The sequence below is a fragment of the Pseudoliparis swirei genome, chromosome 16, assembly GCF_029220125.1.
Source record: "Pseudoliparis swirei isolate HS2019 ecotype Mariana Trench chromosome 16, NWPU_hadal_v1, whole genome shotgun sequence".
Taxonomy (NCBI): Eukaryota; Metazoa; Chordata; class Actinopteri; order Perciformes; family Liparidae; genus Pseudoliparis; species Pseudoliparis swirei.
The window spans coordinates 1,258,007-1,282,307 of NC_079403.1; the positions used below are offsets into that span (position 1 = coordinate 1,258,007).

At 47.1% G+C, this 24,301-nt stretch overlaps 3 protein-coding genes across 3 annotated transcripts in view; 2 read left to right on the plus strand and 1 right to left on the minus strand.

Annotated features, from left to right (window-relative positions):
• Positions 1-1,884, plus strand: part of LOC130206602 (uncharacterized) — a 3,009-nt gene extending 1,125 nt beyond the window's left edge. The window contains exons 2-3 of the mRNA XM_056434648.1: positions 1,020-1,094; positions 1,176-1,884. Of these exons, the coding sequence (XP_056290623.1) occupies positions 1,020-1,094; positions 1,176-1,884 (784 nt within the window). The remainder of the gene's footprint in view (positions 1-1,019; positions 1,095-1,175) is intronic.
• A 3,284-nt stretch (positions 1,885-5,168) lies between these two features.
• Positions 5,169-24,131, minus strand: thoc3 (THO complex 3). The gene is made up of 9 exons (XM_056434649.1): positions 24,000-24,131; positions 23,808-23,843; positions 23,604-23,687; positions 23,196-23,447; positions 22,968-23,139; positions 21,943-22,147; positions 21,707-21,868; positions 5,529-5,629; positions 5,169-5,444 (listed from the first exon to the last, which is right to left on the minus strand). The coding sequence occupies exons 1-9, from the start codon at positions 24,129-24,131 to the stop codon at positions 5,281-5,283; spliced, it is 1,308 nt and encodes a 435-aa protein (XP_056290624.1). The 3' UTR covers positions 5,169-5,280.
• The window catches only part of LOC130206605 (melanoma receptor tyrosine-protein kinase-like), an 11,474-nt gene continuing 11,302 nt past the window's right edge, over positions 24,130-24,301 (plus strand). The window contains exon 1 of the mRNA XM_056434651.1: positions 24,130-24,134. Coding sequence (XP_056290626.1) covers positions 24,130-24,134 — 5 coding nt within the window. The remainder of the gene's footprint in view (positions 24,135-24,301) is intronic.

A 24,301-nucleotide genomic window follows, 5' to 3' on the forward strand; every position in this document is an offset into this window, starting at 1 on the left:
GGCTGCTCTATAAGTCTCTTAGGTCAACTCCTTATTATCATGCTGCTCTATAAGTCTCTTAAGTCAACTCCTTATGATCAGGCTGCTCTACAAGTCTCTGAGGCCCATTCAGGAGCATCTGGACTTTGCAGTACTCACCTCCGAACGCTTGCTTCATCACAAAGTCCATGTCTGCTGCTGGTTGGTGTCCAAGATATTCTCCAACCACAGAGGACTGAGAGCATGTGATCTCCTCCTTTACTCCTCCTAGATCTCCTCCTTTACTCCTCCTTTACTCCTCCTGGATCTCCTCCTTTACTCCTCCTGGTCTCTTCCTTTACTCCTCCTGGATCTCCTCCTTTACTCCTCCTGGTCTCTTCCTTTACTCCTCCTGGATCTCCTCCTTTACTCCTCCTGGATCTCCTCCTGGATCTCCTCCTGGATCTCCTCCTTTACTCCTCCTGGTCTCCCCGCTCGCTCTCCGGATGCTGAGCGTCTTCACTGAAACACGAGAAACAAATCCACCAATCGAACTTGAACTTTACGTCTCATTGATTTCCTCCTGACACACGCAGGAGACAGGAGACACGTAGGAGATAGGAGACACGTAGGAGACAGGAGACACGTAGGAGACAGGAGACATGGAGGAGACAGGAGACATGGAGGAGACAGGAGACATGGTGGAGACATGGAGGAGACATGAGACATGGAGGAGACAGGAGACACGTAGGAGATAGGAGACACGTAGGAGACAGGAGACACGTAGGAGACAGGAGACATGGAGGAGACATGAGACATGGAGGAGACAGGAGACATGGAGGAGACAGGAGACACGTAGGAGACAGGAGACACGTAGGAGACATGGAGGAGACATGGAGGAGACACGTAGGAGACAGGAGACATGTACTATCATGTACAAGTCATAACGTTAAAAAGATCGGGATCACGTCCATATATCGTACGATAAGTCGTACGATAGAAAGCATTCACGGTCAGTTATTGTTGTGTTTCCTGTTTCACGTATTATGTTCCTCCATCAGGGTGAAGAGGAGGAGGACGACCTTTGACCTGTTAATGCTGCTGGTGACCGTTCAACTCCATGAAGACCAGAAGCTGTGAGGTCATGATGGCCTACAAGAAAGGTCTGGACCCCCCTAACTCTACCCAGACCCCTCTACCCATACCCCTCTACCCAGAACCCCTCTACCCAGACCCCCCTACCCAGAACCCCTCTACCCAGACCCCCCTACCCAGACACCTCTACCCAGACCCCTCTACCCAGGCCCCCCTACCCAGACCCCTCTACCCAGACCCCCCTACCCAGACCCCCACCCAGACCCCCTGCAGAACCCCTCTACCCAGACCCCTACCCAGACCCCACTACCCAGACGCCTCTACCCAGACCCCTCTACCCAGAACCCCTCTACCCAGACCCCCCTACCCAGACCCCCCTACTCAGACCCCCCTACCCAGACCCCCTACCCAGGCCCCCCTACCCAGACCCCTCTACCCAGACCCCTCTACCCATACCCCTCTACTCAGAACCCCTACCCAGACCCCTCTACCCAGACCCCTCTACCCATACCCCTCTACCCAGAACCCCTCTACCCAGACCCCTCTACCCAGAACCCCTCTACCCAGACCCCCCTACCCAGACGCCTCTACCCAGACCCCCCTACCCAGAACCCCTCTACCCAGACGCCTCTACCCAGACCCCCCTACCCAGAACCCCTCTACCCAGACGCCTCTACCCAGACCCCCCTACCCAGAACCCCTCTACCCAGACGCCTCTACCCAGACCCCCCTACCCAGAACCCCTCTACCCAGACCCCCCTACCCAGACGCCTCTACCCAGACCCCCCTACCCAGAACCCCTCTACCCAGAGCCCTCCACCCAGTGGATGAGAGGAAGAGGGGAGAGGCGATCTGGTGCTCCGTTTCCGCATGTTCCTTGAACGCACCATCGGGTGGAGCCGCCTGACACCTGCAGCCTTCTGACCGTCTGTCGACCGGACGGAGTTTATACACACACACGCACACACGCACGTCTGTGCGCGTGCGTCTCAGTGAGCGCGTGCACAGACCTTCACACCTCAAGCGTCTCGCTCCTCTTCATCTTCATCATCCTCATCGATACACAGCAGCGCGCTCGGTTCGTACGAACCTGAAGGCGGAGAGAGAGATCCAGACCGTCTGCTGCCGAACCTCCTGGTGCCGTCCTGGATCCTCCTCTCTCTCTCCCTCCACCCTCTCTCCCTCAGTCTCTCTCTCCCTCCACCCTCTCTCCCTCAGTCTCTCTCTCCCTCTCTCTCTCTCACTCTCTCCACCCTCTCTCTCTCGCTCTCTCTCCACCCTCCCTCTCTCACTCTCTCTCTCCCTCTCTCTCTCACTCTCTCACTCTCTCTCTCTCTCTCTCCCTCCACCCTCTCTCTCTCACTCTCTCACTCTCTCTCCACCATCTCTCTCTCTCTCACTCCACCCTCTCTGCCTCAGTCTCTCTCTCTCTCTCTCTCCACCCTCTCTCTCTCACTCTCTCTCCACCCTCTCTCCCTCTGTCTCTCCCTCTCTCTCTCTCCTCCCTTTCTCTCTCTCCCTCCACCCTCTCTCCCTCTCTCACTCTCTCTCCCTCAGTCTCTCCATCCACCCTCCCTCACTCACTCTCTATCGCTCCGTCTCTCTCTCTCTCTTTTTCTTCTTTTTTAAACAAAAGTGATCTTATCATTTTATTTGAAGAAATTCGATTAAAAAATGAAGGGTTAGGAGACAGAGAGAGAGACATGTCTTCTATCTCCTGATTGGTTGAAAACATTTCCGAAACTTTAGTCTCTGAAGTGAATTTATTAATTATTGATTTATTATTCATTATTTAATACATATATCGTAGAGCTCCAGCCAAAGTGACTGACGGAGACGCTCTTTATGAACAATGACAACGTGCTGCTGGTGCGTTCAGGCGTCATGGCCGTGTGCTGGAACACTGAGGACTCTTTGTTAGTCTCCAGCTGCTCATTGGTCCCTGAGCAAACAGACGGCAGCAAACACAGCTGCTGCACGGCAACCACACGGCAACAACACGGCAACCACACGCCAACCACACGACAACCACACGCCAACCACACGGCAACCACACGCCAACCACACGGCAGCCACACGGCAACCACACGGCAACCACACGCCAACCACACGGCAACCACACGGCAACCACACGCCAACCACACGGCAACCACACGGCAACCACACGCCAACCACACGGCAACCACACGCCAACCACACGGCAGCCACACGCCAGCCACACGACAACCACACGACAACCACACGCCAACCACACGCCAGCCACACGACAACCACACGCCAACCACACGGCAACCACACGCCAACCACACGGCAGCCACACGGCAACCACACGCCAACAACACGGCAGCCACACGCCAACCACACGGCAGCCACATGCCAACCACACGCCAACCACACGGCAGCCACACGCCAACCACACGCCAACCACACGGCAGCCACATGCCAACCACACGCCAACCACACGCCAACCACACGGCAGCCACACGGCAACCACACGGCAGCCACACGGCAACCACACGGCAGCCACACGGCAACCACACGCCAACAATACACTGAGCTCCTCTCTCCTCTCTCCTTATGGACGTTTAGGATACACTGAGCTCCTCTCTCCTCTCTCCTTATGGACGTTTAGGATACACTGAGCTCCTCTCTTCTCTCCTCTCTCCTTATGGACGTTTAGGATACACTGAGCTCCTCTCTCCTCTCTCCTTATGGACACTTAGGATACACTGAGCTCCTCTCTCCTCTCCTCTCTCCTTATGGACGTTTAGGATACACTGAGCTCCTCTCTCCTTATGGATGCTTAGGATACACTGAGCTCTCTCCTCTCCTCTCTCCTTATGGACGTTTAGGATACACTGAGCTCCTCTCTCCTCTCTCCTTATGGATGTTTAGGATACACTGAGCTCCTCTCTCTCTCCTTATGGACGTTTAGGATACACTGAGCTCCTCTCTCCTCTCTCCTTATGGATGTTTAGGATACACCGAGCTCCTCTCTCCTCTCTCCTTATGGATGTTTAGGATACACTGAGCTCCTCTCTCCTCTCTCCTTATGGACGTTTAGGATACACTGAGCTCCTCTCTCCTCTCTCCTTATGGATGTTTAGGATACACTGAGCTCCTCTCCTCTCTCCTTATGGACGTTTAGGATACACTAGCTCCTCTCTCCTTATGGACGCTTAGGATACACTGAGCTCCTCTCTCCTTATGGACGTTTAAGATACACTGAGCTCCTCTGTCCTCTCTCCTTATGGATGAGTTTTATTACTCACTCGGCTTCCTCCCCGGAGTCTTTGTCTTCACGTCTCAGGGTCCATTGGACCTGGCTGGGTCTGAAGCTGGTCCTGGGTCTTTGCCCTGCATCCAGCCTCTGGCCTAGACCTGGCCTCCTGCCTCCTCTCCACCTCCTTGGGTTTCATGGATTGTGGAGGTCTGGATGGTCTTCTGTCATCCAGGAGAGGGATCCTCCTCCTGTTCTCTCCTGAAGGGTTCTTTACTTTGTTCTACTTCTCGGGAGTTGTTCCTGATCCGATGCGAGGTCAAAGGTCAGGGATGTGGGAACTGAAAACTATAAATAAGTCAAATCTATTTAGTGGATACGAGTGAAGATACGACATGAAAACATGAAACAGAAGATTCAGAGAGAAGGATCTTAAATATTCAACCTGCTGGTGCTCACAGGCAAGACCAGTAGGGGGTCCAGACCAGTAGAGGGTCCAGACCAGTAGGGGGTCCAGACCAGTAGGGTGTCCAGACCAGTAGGGGGTCCAGACCAGTAGAGGGTCCAGACCAGTAGGGGGTCCAGACCAGTAGGGGTCCAGACCAGTAGAGGGTCCAGACCAGTAGGGGGTCCAGACCAGTAGGGGGTCCAGACCAGTAGAGGGTCCAGACCAGTAGGGGGTCCAGACCAGTAGGGGGTCCAGACCAGTAGAGGGTCCAGACCAGTAGGGGGTCCAGACCAGTAGAGGGTCCAGACCAGTAGGGGGTCCAGACCAGTAGAGGGTCCAGACCAGTAGGGGGTCCAGACCAGTAGAGGGTCCAGACCAGTAGGGGGTCCAGACCAGTAGGGGGTCCCCCTGTCTTCATTCATTCACCTTTAACACCACAAGTCGAAACACGATTTATGAAAACTCTTTAATATCAAAACAAAGTATCTTACAGGAACAACATAGTGCAGCAGTGGTCAGGGGGACCCGCGGCGCCCCCTGCTGGGGGGAGGCCGGCGGCTCAGGAGTCGTTGGGGAGCCCGAACAGCTTGACGGTGCCGGCCTCCCGGTTGCTGTCGTACTTGCCCTCCTTGTCGTCGCAGGCGTAGGCCAGCAGGGGGCGCTTGGGGTGCCAGGCCACTGTGAAGGTCGGGGAGTCGCACTGCACCTCCCACAGCTTCTCTCCTGGGAAACGAGGGCAAGAGAGCGTCACCAAGGGGACTGCATCAAGAGACTCGTGAAGACCTGGTCCTGAAGTAGAGGACTCACCTGTCTCCACCTCTGCGATGTCGATGAAATGATCCTCGGAGGCTGAAGCCAACATCTTGCCATCGTGGCTGAAGCTCAGAGTCCTGACTGGCCAGTCCAACCTGCAGCCATGAACACATGAAGACATGAACACATGAAGACAAGAACACATGAACACATGAAGACAAGAACACATGAAGACATGAACACATGAACACAAGAAGACATGAACACATGAACACATGAAGACAAGAAGACATGAACACATGAAGACAAGAACACATGAACACATGAAGACAAGAAGACATGAACACATGAAGACAAGAACACATGAACACATGAAGACAAGAAGACATGAACACATGAAGACAAGAACACATGAAGACAAGAAGACATGAAGACATGAAGACAAGAAGACAAGAACACATGAACACATGAAGACAAGAAGACATGAACACATGAAGACATGATGACATGAAGACAAGAACACATGAAGACAAGAAGACATGAAGACATGAAGACAAGAACACATGAACACATGAAGACAAGAAGACATGAACACATGAAGACATGAACACATGAAGACAAGAACACATGAAGACAAGAACACATGAAGACATGAACACATGAAGACATGAAGACATGAACACATGAAGACAAGAACACATGAAGACATGAAGACATGAACACATGAAGACATGAACACATGAAGACATGAAGACATGAAGACAAGAAGACATGAAGACATGAACACATGAAGACATGAACACATGAAGACATGAACACATGAAGACATGAACACATGAACACATGAAGACATGAAGACAAGAACACATGAAGACATGAACACATGAAGACATGAACACATGAAGACAAGAACACATGAAGACATGAACACATGAAGACATGAACACATGAAGACAAGAACACATGAAGACAAGAAGACATGAACACATGAAGACATGAACACATGAAGACAAGAACACATGAAGACATGAACACATGAAGACAAGAACACATGAAGACAAGAACACATGAAGACAAGAACACATGAAGACCAGACACATGAACACATGAAGACAAGAACAGAAGACATGAAGACATGAACACATGAAGACAACATGAACACATGAAGACAAGAAGACATGAAGAAGAACACATGAACACATGAAGACATGAACACATGAAGACATGAAGACAAGAAGAAGACATGAACACATGAAGACAAGAACACATGGAGACATGAACACATGAAGACATGAAGACATGAACACATGAAGACATGAACACATGAAGACAAGAACACATGAAGACATGAAGACATGAAGACATGAACACATGAAGACAAGAAGACATGAAGACAAGAACACATGAAGACATGAAGACAAGAACACATGAACACATGAAGACATGAACACATGAAGACAAGAACACATGAAGACATGAAGACAAGAACACATGGAGACATGAAGACAAGAACACATGAAGACATGAAGACATGAAGACATGAACACATGAAGACAAGAACACATGAACACATGAAGACATGAACACATGAAGACATGAACACATGAACACATGAAGACATGAAGACATGGAGACATGAAGACAAGAAGAACACATGAAGACAAGAACACATGAAGACACATGAGGACATGAAGACATGAAGACATGAACAAATGAAGACATGAACACATGAAGACATGAACACATGAAGAACACATGAACACATGAACACATGAAGACAAGAACACATGAAGACATGAACACATGAAGACATGAACACATGAAGACAAGAACACATGAACACATGAAGACAAGAACACATGAAGACATGAACACATGAAGACATGAAGACATGAACACATGAAGACATGAACACATGAAGACAAGAACACATGAAGACATGAACACATGAAGACATGAAGACATGAACAGAACCCATGAAGACATGAACACATGAACAAGAAGACATGAACACATGAAGACATGAACACATGAAGACATGAACACATGAAGACAAGAACACATGAAGACATGAAGACATGAACACATGAAGACATGAAGACAAGAACACATGAAGACAAGAACACATGAAGACATGAACACATGAAGACATGAACACAAGAACACATGAAGACATGAACACAAGAACACATGAAGACATGAAGACAAGAACACATGAAGACATGAACACATGAAGACAAGAACACATGAAGACATGAACACATGAAGAGACACATGAGACAGAACACATGAAGACATGAAGACATGAACACATGAAGACATGAAGACAAGAACACATGAGACATGAAGACATGAAGAGAACACATGAAGACAAGAACACATGAAGACATGAACACATGAAGACATGAACACATGAAGACATGAAGACAAGAACACATGAACACATGAAGACATGAACACATGAAGACATGAACACATGAAGACAAGAACACATGAACACATGAAGACATGAACACATGGAGACATGAACACATGAACACATGGAGACATGAACACATGAACACAAGAACAGAAACATGAACAAGAACACATGAAGACAAGAACACATGAAGACATGAACACATGAAGACATGAACACATGAAGACATGAAGACATGAACACATGAAGACATGAACACATGAAGACAAGAACACATGAAGACATGAACACATGAAGACATGAACACATGAAGACATGAACACATGAACACATGAACACATGAAGACAAGAACACATGAAGACATGAAGACAAGAACACATGAAGACAAGAACACATGAAGACATGAACACATGAAGACAAGAACACATGAAGACATGAAGACAAGAACACATGAACACATGAAGACAAGAACACATGAAGACATGAACACATGAAGACAAGAACACATGAAGACAAGAACACATGAACACATGAAGACATGAACACATGAAGACAAGAACACATGGAGACATGAACACATGGAGACAACATGAAGACATGAAGACATGAAAGAACACATGAAGACATGAAGACATGATGACATGAAGACATGAAGACATGAACACATGAAGACATGAAGACATGAAGACATGAACACATGAAGACAAGAACACATGAAGAACACATGAAGACAAGAACACATGAAGACATGAACACATGAAGACATGAAGACATGAACACATGGAGACAAGAACACATGAAGACATGAAGACAAGAACACATGAACACATGAAGACATGAAGACATGAACACATGAAGACATGAACACATGAAGACAAGAACACATGAAGACATGAAGACATGAAGACATGAACACATGAAGACACAGAACATGAACACATGAAGAACACATGAAGACATGAACACATGAAGACATGAACACATGAAGACATGAACACATGAAGACAAGAACACATGAACACATGAAGACATGAACACATGAAGACATGAACACATGAAGACATGAACACATGAAGACAAGAACACATGAAGACAAGAACACATGAACACATGAAGACATGAACACATGAAGACATGAACACATGAAGACAAGAACACATGAAGACATGAAGACATGAACACATGAAGACATGAACACATGAAGACAAGAACACATGAAGACATGAAGACATGAACACATGAAGACAAGAACACATGAAGAACACATGAAGACATGAAGACATGGAGACATGAAGACATGAAGACAAGAACACATGAAGACATGAAGACATGAAGACATGAAGACATGAAGACATGAACACATGAACACGTGAAGACATGAACACATGGAACACATGAAGACAAGAACACATGAACACATGAAGACATGAACAAATGAAGACATGAACACATGGAGACATGAACACATGAAGACAACACATGAAGACAAGAACACATGAAGACATGAAGACAAGAACACATGAAGACATGAACACATGAAGACAAGAACACATGAAGACAAGAACACATGAAGACATGAACACATGAAGACATGAACACATGAAGACAAGAACACATGAAGACATGAACACAAGAACACATGAAGACAAACAAGAACACATGAACACATGAAGACATGAAGACATGAAGACAAGAACACATGAAGACATGAACACATGAACACATGAAGACATGAACACATGAAGACATGAACACATGAAGACAAGAACACATGAAGACATGAACACATGAGAAGACATGAAGACATGAAGAACACATGAACACATGAAGACATGAAACATGAAAACATGAAACATGAAAACATAAAACATGAAGACATGAAACATGAAACATGAATACATGAAACATAAAAACATGAAGACATGAACACATGAAGACATGAAGACATGAAGACATGAACACATGAAGACATGAAGACATGAAGACATGAACACATGAAGACATGAACACATGAAGACATGAACACATGAAGACATGAACACATGAACACATGAAGACATGAACACATGAAGACATGAACACATGAAGACAAGAACACATGAAGACATGAACACATGAAGACATGAAGACATGAACACATGAAGACATGAACACATGAAGACATGAAGACATGAAGACAAGAACACATGAAGACATGGAGACATGAACACATGAAGACAAGAACACATGAAGACATGAACACATGAAGACATGAACACAAGAACACATGAAGACATGAACACATGAACACATGAAGACATGAACACATGAAGACATGAACACATGAAGACATGAACACATGAAGACATGAACACATGAAGACAAGAACACATGAACACATGAAGACATGAACACATGAAGACATGAACACATGAAGACATGAAGACATGAACACATGAAGACATGAACACATGAAGACAAGAACACATGAAGAACTTTGAACACATGAAGACATGAACACATGAAGACAAGAACATGAAGACAAGAACACATGAAGACATGAACATGAAGACATGAACACATGAAGACATGAACACATGAAGACATGAAGACATGAACACATGAAGACATGAACACATGAAGACAAGAACACATGAAGACATGAACACATGAAGACATGAACACATGAAGACATGAACACATGGAGACATGAAGACATGAAGACAAGAACACATGAAGACAAGAACACATGAAGACATGAACACATGAAGACATGAAGACAAGAACACATGAAGACAAGAACACATGAAGACATGAACACATGAAGACAAGAACACATGAAGACAAGAACACATGAACACATGAACACATGAACACATGAAGACATGAACACATGAAGACATGAACACATGAAGACATGAACACATGAACACATGAACACATGAAGACATGAACACATGAAGACAAGAACACATGAACACATGAAGACATGAACACATGAAGACAAGAACACATGAAGACATGAACACATGAAGACATGAACACATGAAGACAAGAACACATGAAGACATGAAGACATGAACACATGAAGACATGAACACATGAAGACATGAACACATGAAGACATGAACACATGAAGACAAGAACACATGAAGACATGGATGACATGAAGACATGAACACATGAAGACATGAACACATGAACACATGAAGACATGAACACATGAAGACAAGAACACATGAAGACATGAACACATGAAGACATGAACACATGAAGACATGAACACATGAAGACATGAACACATGAAGACATGAAGAACACATGAACACATGAAGACAAGAACACATGAAGACATGAACACATGAAGACATGAAGACAAGAACACATGAAGACATGAACACAAGAACACATGAAGACATGAAGACATGAACACATGAAGACATGAACACATGAAGACATGAAGACAAGAACACATGAAGACAAGAACACATGAAGACAAGAACACATGAAGACATGAACACATGAAGACATGAACACATGAAGACAAGAACACATGAAGACATGAAGACATGAACACATGAACACATGAAGACATGAACACATGAAGACAAGAACACATGAAGACATGAACACATGAAGACAAGAACACATGAAGACATGGACACATGAAGACATGAACACATGGAGACATGAACACATGAAGACAAGAACACATGAAGACAAGAACACATGAAGACATGAACACATGAAGACATGAACACATGAAGACAAGAACACATGAAGACAAGAACACATGAAGACATGAACACATGAAGACAAGAACACATGAAGACATGAACACATGAAGACATGAACACATGAAGACATGAACACATGAAGACATGAACACATGAAGACATGAACACATGAAGACAAGAACACATGAAGACATGAACACATGAAGACATGAACACATGAACACATGAAGACATGAACACATGAAGACATGAACACATGAAGACAAGAACACATGAACACATGAAGACATGAACACATGAACACATGAAGACATGAACACATGAAGACATGAACACATGAACACATGAAGACATGAACACATGAAGACAAGAACACATGAAGACATGAACACATGAAGACAAGAACACATGAAGACATGAACACATGAACACATGAAGACAAGAACACATGAAGACATGAACACATGAAGACATGAACACATGAAGACAAGAACACATGAACACATGAAGACATGAAGACATGAACACATGGACACATGGAGACATGGAGACATGAAGACATGAACACATGAAGACATGAAGACAAGAACACATGAAGACATGAACACATGAACACAAGAACACATGAAGACATGAACACATGAAGACATGAAGACAAGAACACATGAAGACATGAAGACAAGAACACATGAAGACATGAACACATGAAGACATGAAGACATGAACACATGAAGACAAGAACACATGAAGACATGAACACATGAACACATGAAGACATGAACACATGAAGACATGAACACATGAAGACATGAAGACATGAACACATGAAGACATGAACACATGAACACATGAAGACATGAAGACATGAACACATGAAGACATGAACACATGAAGACATGAAGACAAGAACACATGAAGACATGAACACATGAAGACATGAACACATGAAGACAAGAACACATGAAGACATGAACACATGAAGACATGAACACATGAAGACATGAACACATGAAGACAAGAACACATGAAGACATGAACACATGAAGACACATGAACACATGAAGACAAGAACACATGAAGACATGAAGACAAGAACACATGAAGACATGAACACATGAAGACAAGAACACATGAAGACATGAACACAAGAACACATGAAGACATGAACACATGAAGACATGAACACATGAAGACATGAACACATGAAGACATGAACACATGAAGACATGAAGACAAGAACACATGAACACATGAAGACATGAACACATGAAGACAAGAACACATGAAGACATGAACACATGAAGACATGAACTGAACACATGAAGACATGAACACATGAAGACAAGAACACATGAAGACATGAACACATGAACACATGAACACATGAAGACAAGAACACATGAAGACATGAACACATGAAGACATGAACACATGAAGACAAGAACACATGAAGACATGAACACATGAAGACAAGACATGAACACATGAAGACAAGAACACATGAAGACATGAACACATGAAGACATGAACACATGAAGACAAGAACACATGAAGACATGAACACATGGAGACATGAAGACATGAACACATGAAGACATGAACACATGAAGACATGAACACATGAAGACATGAAGACATGAAGACATGAACACATGAAGACAAGAAGACATGAACACATGAAGACAAGAACACATGAAGACATGAACACATGAAGACATGAAGACAAGAACACATGAAGACATGAACACATGAAGACAAGAACACATGAAGACATGAACACATGAAGACAAGAACACAAGAACACATGAAGACATGAAGACAAGAACACATGAAGACAAGAACACATGAACACATGAAGACAAGAACACATGAAGACATGAACACATGAACATGAAGACAAGAACACATGAAGACATGAACACATGAAGACAAGAACACATGAAGACATGAACACATGAAGACATGAAGACAAGAACACATGAAGACATGAAGACAAGAACACATGAAGACATGAACACATGAAGACATGAACACATGAAGACATGAACACATGAAGACATGAACACATGAAGACATGAACACATGAACACATGAACACATGAAGACATGAACACATGAACACATGAAGACATGAACACATGAACACATGAACACATGAAGACATGAACACATGAAGACATGAAGACAAGAACACATGAAGACAACACATGAAGACATGAACACATGAAGACATGAAGACATGAACACATGAAGACATGAACACATGAAGACAAGAACACATGAAGACATGAACACATGAAGACATGAACACATGAAGACATGAACACATGAACACATGAAGACATGAAGACAAGAACACATGAAGACATGAACACATGAACACATGAAGACATGAACACATGAAGACATGAACACATGAAGACATGAACACATGAAGACATGAACACATGAACACATGAAGACATGAACACATGGAGACAAGAACACATGAAGACAAGAACACATGAAGACAAGAACACATGAAGACATGAACACATGGAGACAAGAACACATGAAGACAAGAACACATGAACACATGAAGACAAGAACACATGAAGACATGAACACATGAACACATGAAGACAAGAACACATGAAGACATGAACACATGAAGACATGAACACATGAAGACAAGAACACATGAAGACATGAACACATGAAGACAAGAACACATGAAGACATGAACACATGAAGACATGAACACATGAAGACATGAAGACAAGAACACATGAAGACATGAACACATGATGACATGAACACATGAAGACATGAAGACATGAACACATGAACACAGAAACATGAACACAGAAACATGAACACATGAAGACATGAACACATGAAGACATGAAGACATGAAGACAAGAACACATGAAGACATGAACACATGGAGACAAAAACACAAGAACACATGAAGACATGAACACATGAAGACAAGAACACATGAAGACATGAACACATGAAGACATGAAGACATGAACACATGAAGACATGAACACATGAAGACAAGAACACATGAAGACATGAACACATGAAGACATGAAGACATGAAGACATGAACACATGAAGACATGAAGACATGAACACATGAAGACATGAACACATGAAGACAAGAACACATGAAGACATGAAGACATGAACACATGAAGACATGAACACATGAAGACAAGAACACATGAAGACATGAAGACATGAACACATGAAGACAAGAACACATGAAGACATGAACACATGAAGACAAGAACACATGAAGACATGAACACATGAAGACATGAACACATGAAGACATGAACACATGAAGACATGAACACATGAAGACATGAACACATGAAGACAAGAACACATGAAGACAAGAACACATGAAGACATGAACACATGAAGACAAGAACACATGAAGACATGAACACATGAACACATGAAGACAAGAACACATGAAGACATGAAGACATGAACACATGAAGACAAGACATGAACACATGAAGACAAGAACACATGAACACATGAAGACATGAACACATGAAGACAAGAACACATGAAGACAAGAACACATGAACACATGAAGACAAGAACACATGAAGACATGAACACATGAAGACAACACATGAAGACATGAACACATGAAGACAAGAACACATGAAGACATGAACATGAACACATGAAGACATGAACACATGAAGACATGAACACATGAAGACAAGAAGACATGAACACATGAAGACATGAAGACAAGAACACATGAAGACATGAACACATGAAGACATGAAGACAAGAACACATGAAGACAAGAACACATGAAGACATGAAGACAAGAACACATGAAGACAAGAACACATGAAGACAAGAACACATGAAGACATGAACACATGAAGACATGAACACATGAAGACAAGAACACATGAACACATGAAGACATGAAGACAAGAACACATGAAGACATGAACACATGAAGACATGAACACATGAAGACAAGAACACATGAAGACATGAACACATGAAGACAAGAACACATGAAGACATGAACACATGGACACATGAAGACAAGAACACATGAAGACATGAAGACATGAACACATGAAGACATGAAGACATGAACACATGAAGACATGAACACATGAAGACAAGAACACATGAAGACAAGAACACATGAAGACAAGAACACATGAACACATGAAGACAAGAACACATGAAGACAAGAACACATGAAGAACACATGAAGACATGAACACATGAAGACATGAACACATGAAGACATGAACACATGAACACATGAAGACAAGAACACATGAAGACATGAACACATGAAGACAAGAACACATGAAGACAAGAACACATGAAGACATGAACACATGAAGACAAGAACACATGAAGACATGAACACATGAAGACAAGAACACATGAACACATGAACACATGAAGACATGAACACATGAAGACATGAACACATGAAGACAAGAACACATGAAGACAAGAACACATGAAGACAGTGAACATGAACACATGTGTTTTCAGTCTCAGGCGGAAGATGTAGAGACTTCCTGCTGTCCTGATGTCAGTGGGGAGCTCGTTCCACCACTGAGGAGCCAGGACAGCAACCAGTCTGGATGTAGGAGTTAGCTCGAGGTGCAGGAGGCACAAGGCGATTGGCTGTTGCCGAGCGGCGAACGTGCCGGGGTGCGGTGTGACCACATCAGGATGTAGGCGGGGCCCGATCCGTTCAGAGCACGGTACAAGAACCAGTGTTTTGAAGCGGATGGGCAGCCACCGTAACCAGTGAAGAGATCGAAGGAGCGAAGTGGTGTGGGTGAATTTCGGGAGGCTGAAGACCAGTCGAGCTGCTGCATTCTGGATGAGCTGCAGAGGTCGGATGGCCTTAGCAGAAGACCAGCCAGGAGGAGTTGCAGTAGTCAAGGCGTGAAATGACCAGAGCCTGGACCAGAACCTGGACCGCCTGGACCAAGAAGAGGCCGTGTTCTCCTGATGTTGTGCAGCATGGACCTACAGGAACATGTCGTCACAGTGATGTTGGCCGTCAGGTTGACTGTCGAGTGTCACCGCGAGGTTCCTGGCAGTCGGGGGCGGGGCCAACACAGAGCTATTGAAGGTGGAAGTCAGGTCATGGGTGGGGGAGCCTTTCCCTGGAAGGAATAGTAGCTCGGTCTTGTCAGGGTTGATCTTCAGGTGGTGAGCAGACATCCACTGAGAGATGTCGGTCAGACAGGCAGAGATTCGCGCCGCCACCCGTGTTTCGGCCGGTGGAAACGAGAAGATCAGTTGGGTGTCATCGGCATAACTATGGTAGGAGAAGCCATGCGAACGAATGACAGAGCCGAGAGTTTGTGTACAGAGAAGAGCAGGGACCCAGGGGAGCCTTGAGGAACCCCATAGTGAGAGGAAGAGGAGGGACCCAGGACGGACCTTGAGGAACCCATAGTGAGAGGAAGAGGAGGGACCCAGGCCGGAGCCTTGAGGAAACCCCATAGTGAGAGGAAGAGGGGGACCCAGGCGGACCTTGAGGGACCCCATGAGAGGAAGAGGAGGGACCCAGGGCCTTGAGGGACCCCATAGTGAGAGGAAGAGGAGGGACCCAGGCAGACCTTGAGGAACCCCATAGTGAGAGGAAGAGGAGGGACCCAGGGCCCTTGAGGACCCCATAGTGAGAGGAAGAGGAGACCCAGGACGGAGCCTTGAGGAACCCCATAGTGAGAGGACAAGGATCAGACACAGATCCTCTCCAAGTTACCCGGTAAGTGTGGTCGTTAAGGTAGAAAGAGAAAAGCGCGAGTGCAGTACCTGAGATCCCCAGTTCCTGAAGAGAAGAGATCAGGATCTGGTGGTTCACGGTGTCAAATGCTGCAGAAAGGTCTAGAAGGATAAGGACAGAGGAGAGAGAGGCTGCTCTAGTAGAGTGAAGGATAAGGACAGAGGAGAGAGAGGCTGCTCTAGCAGAGTGAAGCTGCTCAGCAAGGAGGACAGTCTCTGTCGAGTGGCCTTGACTCCAGACTGGTGAGGGTCAAGAAGGCTGTTGCTGTGGAGATAGGAGGACACTTGGCTCAAGAGAGCTCGCTCCAGAGTTTTGGAGAGAAAAGGAAGAAGAGAGACCGGTCTGTAGTTGCTGACTTCAGACGGGTCGAGGTGGTTTCTTCAGGAGAGGGTTGAATCTCGCCTCCTTCAGAGAGTTGGGGAAACAGCCAGTTGAGAGGGAGCTGTTAATAAGATGGGTGAGGAAGGTCAGAAGGTCAGGAGCAACAGCCTGGAGAATGGGAGACGGAACGGGGTCAAGGGCGCAGGTGGTCGGTCAGCGGAGGTCACCAAGCTAAGAACTTGATTGGGAGACAGGGGTGAAAAGAGGAAAGAGGGGATGAAGAAGTTAGTGTTGGTCAGGTGATAGAAGATGGATTTGTAAAGGAGGAGCGGATGTCGTCTATCTTGTTTGTAAAGTAGTCGACAAAGTGGCTCGGCAAAAGGGTGGAAGGAGGAGGGGGACAGGGGGGATCAAGGAGGTTGGAAAAGATAGAGAAGAGTTTTTTGGGGTTAGAGAAGGAAGACTGAATTTTGGTCAGGTAGAACGAGCTTTTGGCTGCAGATAGAGGAAGAGAAGGAGGAGAGGAGAGATTGATAGAAGAGCAGGTCTTCCGCTTGATTCGTTTTTCGCCATTTTCTTTCCGTCGCTCGCATGAGGTGGCTCTCTCTCAGCACGAGTCCGACAACCCACGGAGGGAGAGGATTTCGAACGGTCGTGTCTTAAAGGACAAAGAGAATCAAGAGATGAAGACAGGGAAGAGAGGAGAGTGTCTGCGGCAGAGTTAGGCTGCATGAGTGAGAAGCAGTCAGTTGAGGGGAGAGCAGATAGGACAGAGGAGGCCAGAGAGGAGGAGAGGGGCGAATGTTGCGGCGTACAGGTGCAGAGTCTGTAGATATGGGTGGGTTGTCAGTACCATAGAGCGAGAGAGAGTAAGAGATGAAGAAGTGGTCAGACATGGAGAGGAGTTACAGTGAGGTTGGAGGTAGAGCAGTTTCTTGTGAAAATGTAGTCAAGGCGGTTGCCGGCTTTGTGAGTGGGAGGGGAGGGACTGAGTGAGAGGTCAAAGGAAGACAGGAAGAGTAAGAGATCACATGACTTCTCTGTCTGGATGTTGAAGTCACCCAGAAGGATGAGCGGGGGGCCGTGTTCCGAGAAGTTCGACAGGAGGGTCTAGCTCTTCAAGAAATCTCCCAAAGAACCAGGGACGGTAGAGAACAACCATGTGTAGTTGAACCGGATGAGTCACCGTCACAGCATGGAACTCAAAAGTCAGTGGGATAAAGAGTGGAAGCGGGTAGGGAGAGAAACACCATTTGGGTGAGATGAGTAAACCTGCACCTCCACCCCGACCAGAGCGTCTGGGTGTGTGGCTGAAGGAGAAGGCAGAGGAGAGAGCAGCCGGGGTAGACGTGTTCTCTGGTGTGATCCAGGTCTCAGTGAGAGCCAGTTAGTCAAGCGACTGCTCCACGGCAAAGAGATGAAACCGGCCTTGCGGTTGGCTGACTGACAGTTCCAGAGGCCTCCTGTGATAAGGTGCTGGGTATGAGTAGAACGGGTAGGAAGGAGAACAGAGGAGGGGTTCCGGTCCATGAATGAACGAGTCCTATAGGAACTACGAGTAGAGATACGCACAGGTATGGAAAAGACACACATATTCACTAAATGGTGGAATACACAGGCACCACGAAGACTCCAACGGAAGACTCCTGTGTTTGTCCTCCGAGTCTTGACTCCAACGGAAGACTCCTGTCTTTGTCCTCCGAGTCTTGACTCCAACGGAAGACTCCTGTCTTTGTCCTCCAGTCTTGACTCAGCGGAAGACTCCTGTGTTTGTCCTCCGAGTCTTGACTCCAACGGAAGACTCCTGTCTTTGTCCTCCGAGTCTTGACTCCAACGGAAGACTCCTGTCTTTGTCCTCCGAGTCTTGACTCCAACGGAAGACTCCTGTGTTTGTCCTCCGAGTCTTGACTCCAACGGAAGACTCCTGTCTTTGTCCTCCAGTCTTGACTCCAACAGAAGACTCCTGTCTTTGTCCTCGAGTCTTGACTCCAGCGGAAGACTCCTGTCTTTGTCCTCAGTCTTGACTCCAACGGAAGACTCCTGTCTTTGTCCTCCAGTCTTGACTCCAACGGAAGACTCCTGTCTTTGTCCTCCAGTCTTGACTCAACGGAAGACTCCTGTGTTTGTCCTCCAGTCTTGACTCCAGCGGAAGACTCCTGTGTTTGTCCTCCAGTCTTGACTCAACGGAAGACTCCTGTGTTTGTCCTCCGAGTCTTGACTCCAACGGAAGACTCCTGTCTTTGTCCTCCGAGTCTTGACTCCAACGGAAGACTCCTGTCTTTGTCCTCCGAGTCTTGACTCCAACGGAAGACTCGTGTTTGTCCTCCAGTCTTGACTCCAACGGAAGACTCCTGTCTTTGTCCTCCGAGTCTTGACCAACGGAAGACTCTGTCTTTGTCCTCCCAGTCTTGACACCAACGGAAGACTCCTGTGTTTGTCCTCCGAGTCTTGACTCCAACGGAAGACTCCTGTGTTTGTCCTCCGAGTCTTGACTCAAACGGAAGACTCCTGTCTTTGTCCTCCGAGTCTTGACACCAACGGAAGACTCCTGTCTTTGTCCTCCGAGTCTTGACTCCAACGGAAGACTCCTGTCTTTGTCCTCCGAGTCTTGACTCCAACGGAAGACTCCTGTCTTTGTCCTCCGAGTCTCGACTCCAACGGAAGACTCCTGTCTTTGTCCTCCGAGTCTCGACTCCAACGGAAGACTCCTGTCTTTGTCCTCCGAGTCTCGACTCCAACGGAAGACTCCTGTCTTTGTCCTCCGAGTCTTCTGACGCTAAAGACCCGATCCGGTTCTGAGCCCAGGTTGGTGCCGATTACCTCCAGCCGCGTTGACACCGCCCCTTGCTCGTTGGTATTCAAATGACACTCAATTGAAACCAGGTGATGAGCGCTCGTCCAATCAGTGAAGATTCAGGTGTCAGTAATCAGGACACACCTCTCTACCAAAACAAATCCTAAAACAGAACAGACCAACAATCCAGCAGCTCTAAACAACAAATACAACAGTAACTCAGCAGATAAACTAATTTAAAGAAGATACTTAGCAGGATCCAAGTAGTCAGTAGTCTCGCCTCACAGGTAGAAAATGCACACTGAACATGAACCAATGAACACATGAACCAATGAACACATGAACCAATGAACACATGAACCAATGAACACATGAATCAATGAACACATGAACCAATGAACACATGAATCAATGAACACATGAATCAATGAACACATGAACACATGAATCAATGAACACATGAACCAATGAACACATGAACCAATGAATCAATTATTCAGTGGACCAATCAGAGGAGCTATTCTTTGTGATTCTGCATCAATATAATAATCTGTGTTTACTTTGAATAGAATTCAGAAGTTTCATGTTTTTACAGTTGGGACCATTCGGGAAGGAAGATTCACTCGAAGGTGTTTGGGGCGACCCCTGCACTATGAAGGTCACTAAGAAGGTCACTCTGATGGTCACTATGAAGGTCACTGACGGTCACTATGAAGGTCACTCTGAAGGTCACTGATTGTCAATATGAAGGTCACTGACGGTCACTGGCGGTCACTCTGAAGGTCACTGACGGTCACTCTGAAGGTCACTGGCGGTCACTATGAAGGTCACTGACGGTCACCAACGGTCACTCTGAAGGTCACTGACGGTCACCCTGAAGGTCACTGACGGTCACTCTGAAGGTCACTGATTGTCAATATGAAGGTCACTGACGGTCACTATGAAGGTCACTGGCGGTCACTGACGGTCACTGGCGGTCACTCTGAAGGTCACTGACGGTCACTCTGAAGGTCACTGGCAGTCACTATGAAGGTCACTGACGGTCACCAACGGTCACTCTGAAAGTCACTGACGGTCACCCTGAAGGTCACTGAAGGTCACTGACGGTCACTATGATGGTCACTCTGAAGGTCACTGACGGTCACTCTGAAGGTCACTGAAGGTCACCGACGGTCAGCGCTCACCTGGAGAAGCAGCGCACACACACCAGCTCCTCCACGCTCCACAGGCTGACCAGGGCGTCGGCGCTGCCCGTGGCGAAGTGCTTCCCCGTGGGGTCGAACTTGATGCAGATGCAGTTGGAAGGATGAGCGTTGATGGACTGGATGGGCTTCAGCTCGGGGTAGCTGAGGAAGACGAGGTCACGTGATGACGCGAAGAGGAGCTTTACACCGTGAAGATGATGAAGAGGACCTCCTACCTGAGGATGTTGATGCAGCCGTTGCCGTTGGTGAGGAAGAACATGTCGTTGTCGTTGCTCCAGGAGATCTCGTTCACCTCAAACTTGAACTGCTCCTCGGCTCTGGAGCGGTGCGACCGCGCGTCGATGAAGGTCACCACGTCGTCCTTGTTGCCCACGGCAACCGTCTGGCCATCCGGGCTCCAGCAGATGTTGATGTTCTCCCCTGGAGAACCACAGAGGAACATGTGGTTCTATAGGGGAATGTGTGGTTCTACAGAGGAACGTGTGGTTCTACAGAGGTACACGTGGTTCCATAGAGGAACGTGTGGTTCTACAGAGGAACATGTGGTTCCATAGAGGAACATGTGGTTCTACAGAGGAACGTGTGGTTCCAGAGAGGAATGTGTGGTTCCAGAGGAACATGTGGTTCTACAGGGGAACGTGTGGTTCTACAGAGGAACGTGTGGTTCTATAAAGGAACGTGTGGTTCCATAGGGGAACGTGTGGTTCCACAGAGGAACGTATGGTTCCATAGAGGAACGTGTGGTTCTACAGAGGAACGTGTGGTTCTACAGAGGAACGCGTGGTTCTACAGATGAACGTGTGGTTCTCCAGAGGAACGTGTGGTTCCATAGGGGAACGTGTGGTTCTACAGAGGAACACTTGGTTCTACAGAGGAACGTGTGGTTCTACAGAGGAACGTGTGGTTCCATAGAGGAACGAGTGGTTCCATAGAGGAACATGTGGTTCTACAGAGGAACGCGTGGTTCAATAGAGGAACGTGTGGCTCCATAGAGGAACGCGTGGTTCTACAGAGGAACGTGTGGTTCCATCGAGAAACGTGTGGTTCCATAGAGGAACGTGTGGTTCCATAGAGGAACATGTGGTTCTACAGAGGAACGTGTGGTTCTATAGGGGAACATGTGGTTCTATAGAGGAACGTGTGGTTCTACAGAGGAACACTTGGTTCTACAGAGGAACGTGTGGTTCCAGAGAAACGTGAGGTTCCATAGAGGAACGTGTGGTTCTCCCCCCTGGCCCACCCTTGGTGTTGACCGTGGCGATGCACTTGGTGGTCCGGACGTCCCAGACCCGGACCGTCTTGTCCCCTGAAGCCGTGACGAACAGGTCCGGGTTGGACGGGTGCCAACAGAGCTGGTCCACGCTGTCGCCGTGGCCGCGGTAGTTGTTCTCCTTCACCTGGACACACACACATCAGCCTCCTGGGTCCCCCTAGACCTCCACACCTGGACCCACGCCTGGACCCACACCTGGACCCACACCTGGACCCACACCTGGACCCAGACCCAGACCTGGACCCAGGCCTGGACCCTCGCCTGGACCCTCGCCTGGACCCACGCCTGGACCCACGCCTGGACCCACGCCTGGACCCACACCTGGACCCACACCTGGACCTGGACCCAGGCCTGGACCCTCACCTGGACCCTCACCTGGACCCACGCCTGGACCCACGCCTGGACCCACGCCTGGACCCACACCTGGACCCACACCTGGACCCAGACCTGGACCCAGACCCAGATCTGAACCCAGACCTGGACCCAGGCCTGGACCCTCACCTGGACCCTCACCTGGACCCAGGCCTGGACCCAGACCTGGACCCAGACCTGGACCCAGACCCAGATCTGAACCCAGACCTGGACCCAGGCCTGGACCCTCACCTGGACCCTCACCTGGACCCAGGCCTGGACCCAGACCTGGACCCAGACCTGGACCCAGGCCTGGACCCACACCTGGACCCAAACCTGGACCCAGACCCAGATCTGAACCCAGACCTGGACCCAGGCCTGGACCCTCACCTGGACCCAGGCCTGGACCCAGACCCAGATCTGAACCCAGACCTGGACCCAGGCCTGGACCCTCACCTGGACCCAGACCTGGACCCAGGCCTGGACCCACACCTGGACCCAGACCCAGATCTGAACCCAGACCTGGACCCAGGCCTGGACCCTCACCTGGACCCAGACCCAGGCCTGGACCCTCACCTGGACCCAGGCCTGGACCCTCACCTGGACCCAGACCTGGACCCACACCTGGACCCAGACCTGGACCCACACCTGGACCCAGACCTGGACCCAAGCCTGGACCAACACCTGGACCCAGATCTGGACCAACACCTGGACCCAGACCTGGACCTGAACCCCTTTAAGACCAATAATAACAAACGTCACATGATCAATATTATACATGCAGCAGAGGGGATCCACAACAACAAAGGGAGACAAACAACAAAGTGAAAGCAAAACAACAACAAAAGGAGACAAACAACAATGGGAGACAGAACAAAAGGAGACAAACAACAACAAAAGGAGACAGAAAAACAACAAAGGGAGACAGAACAAAAGGAGACAGAACAACA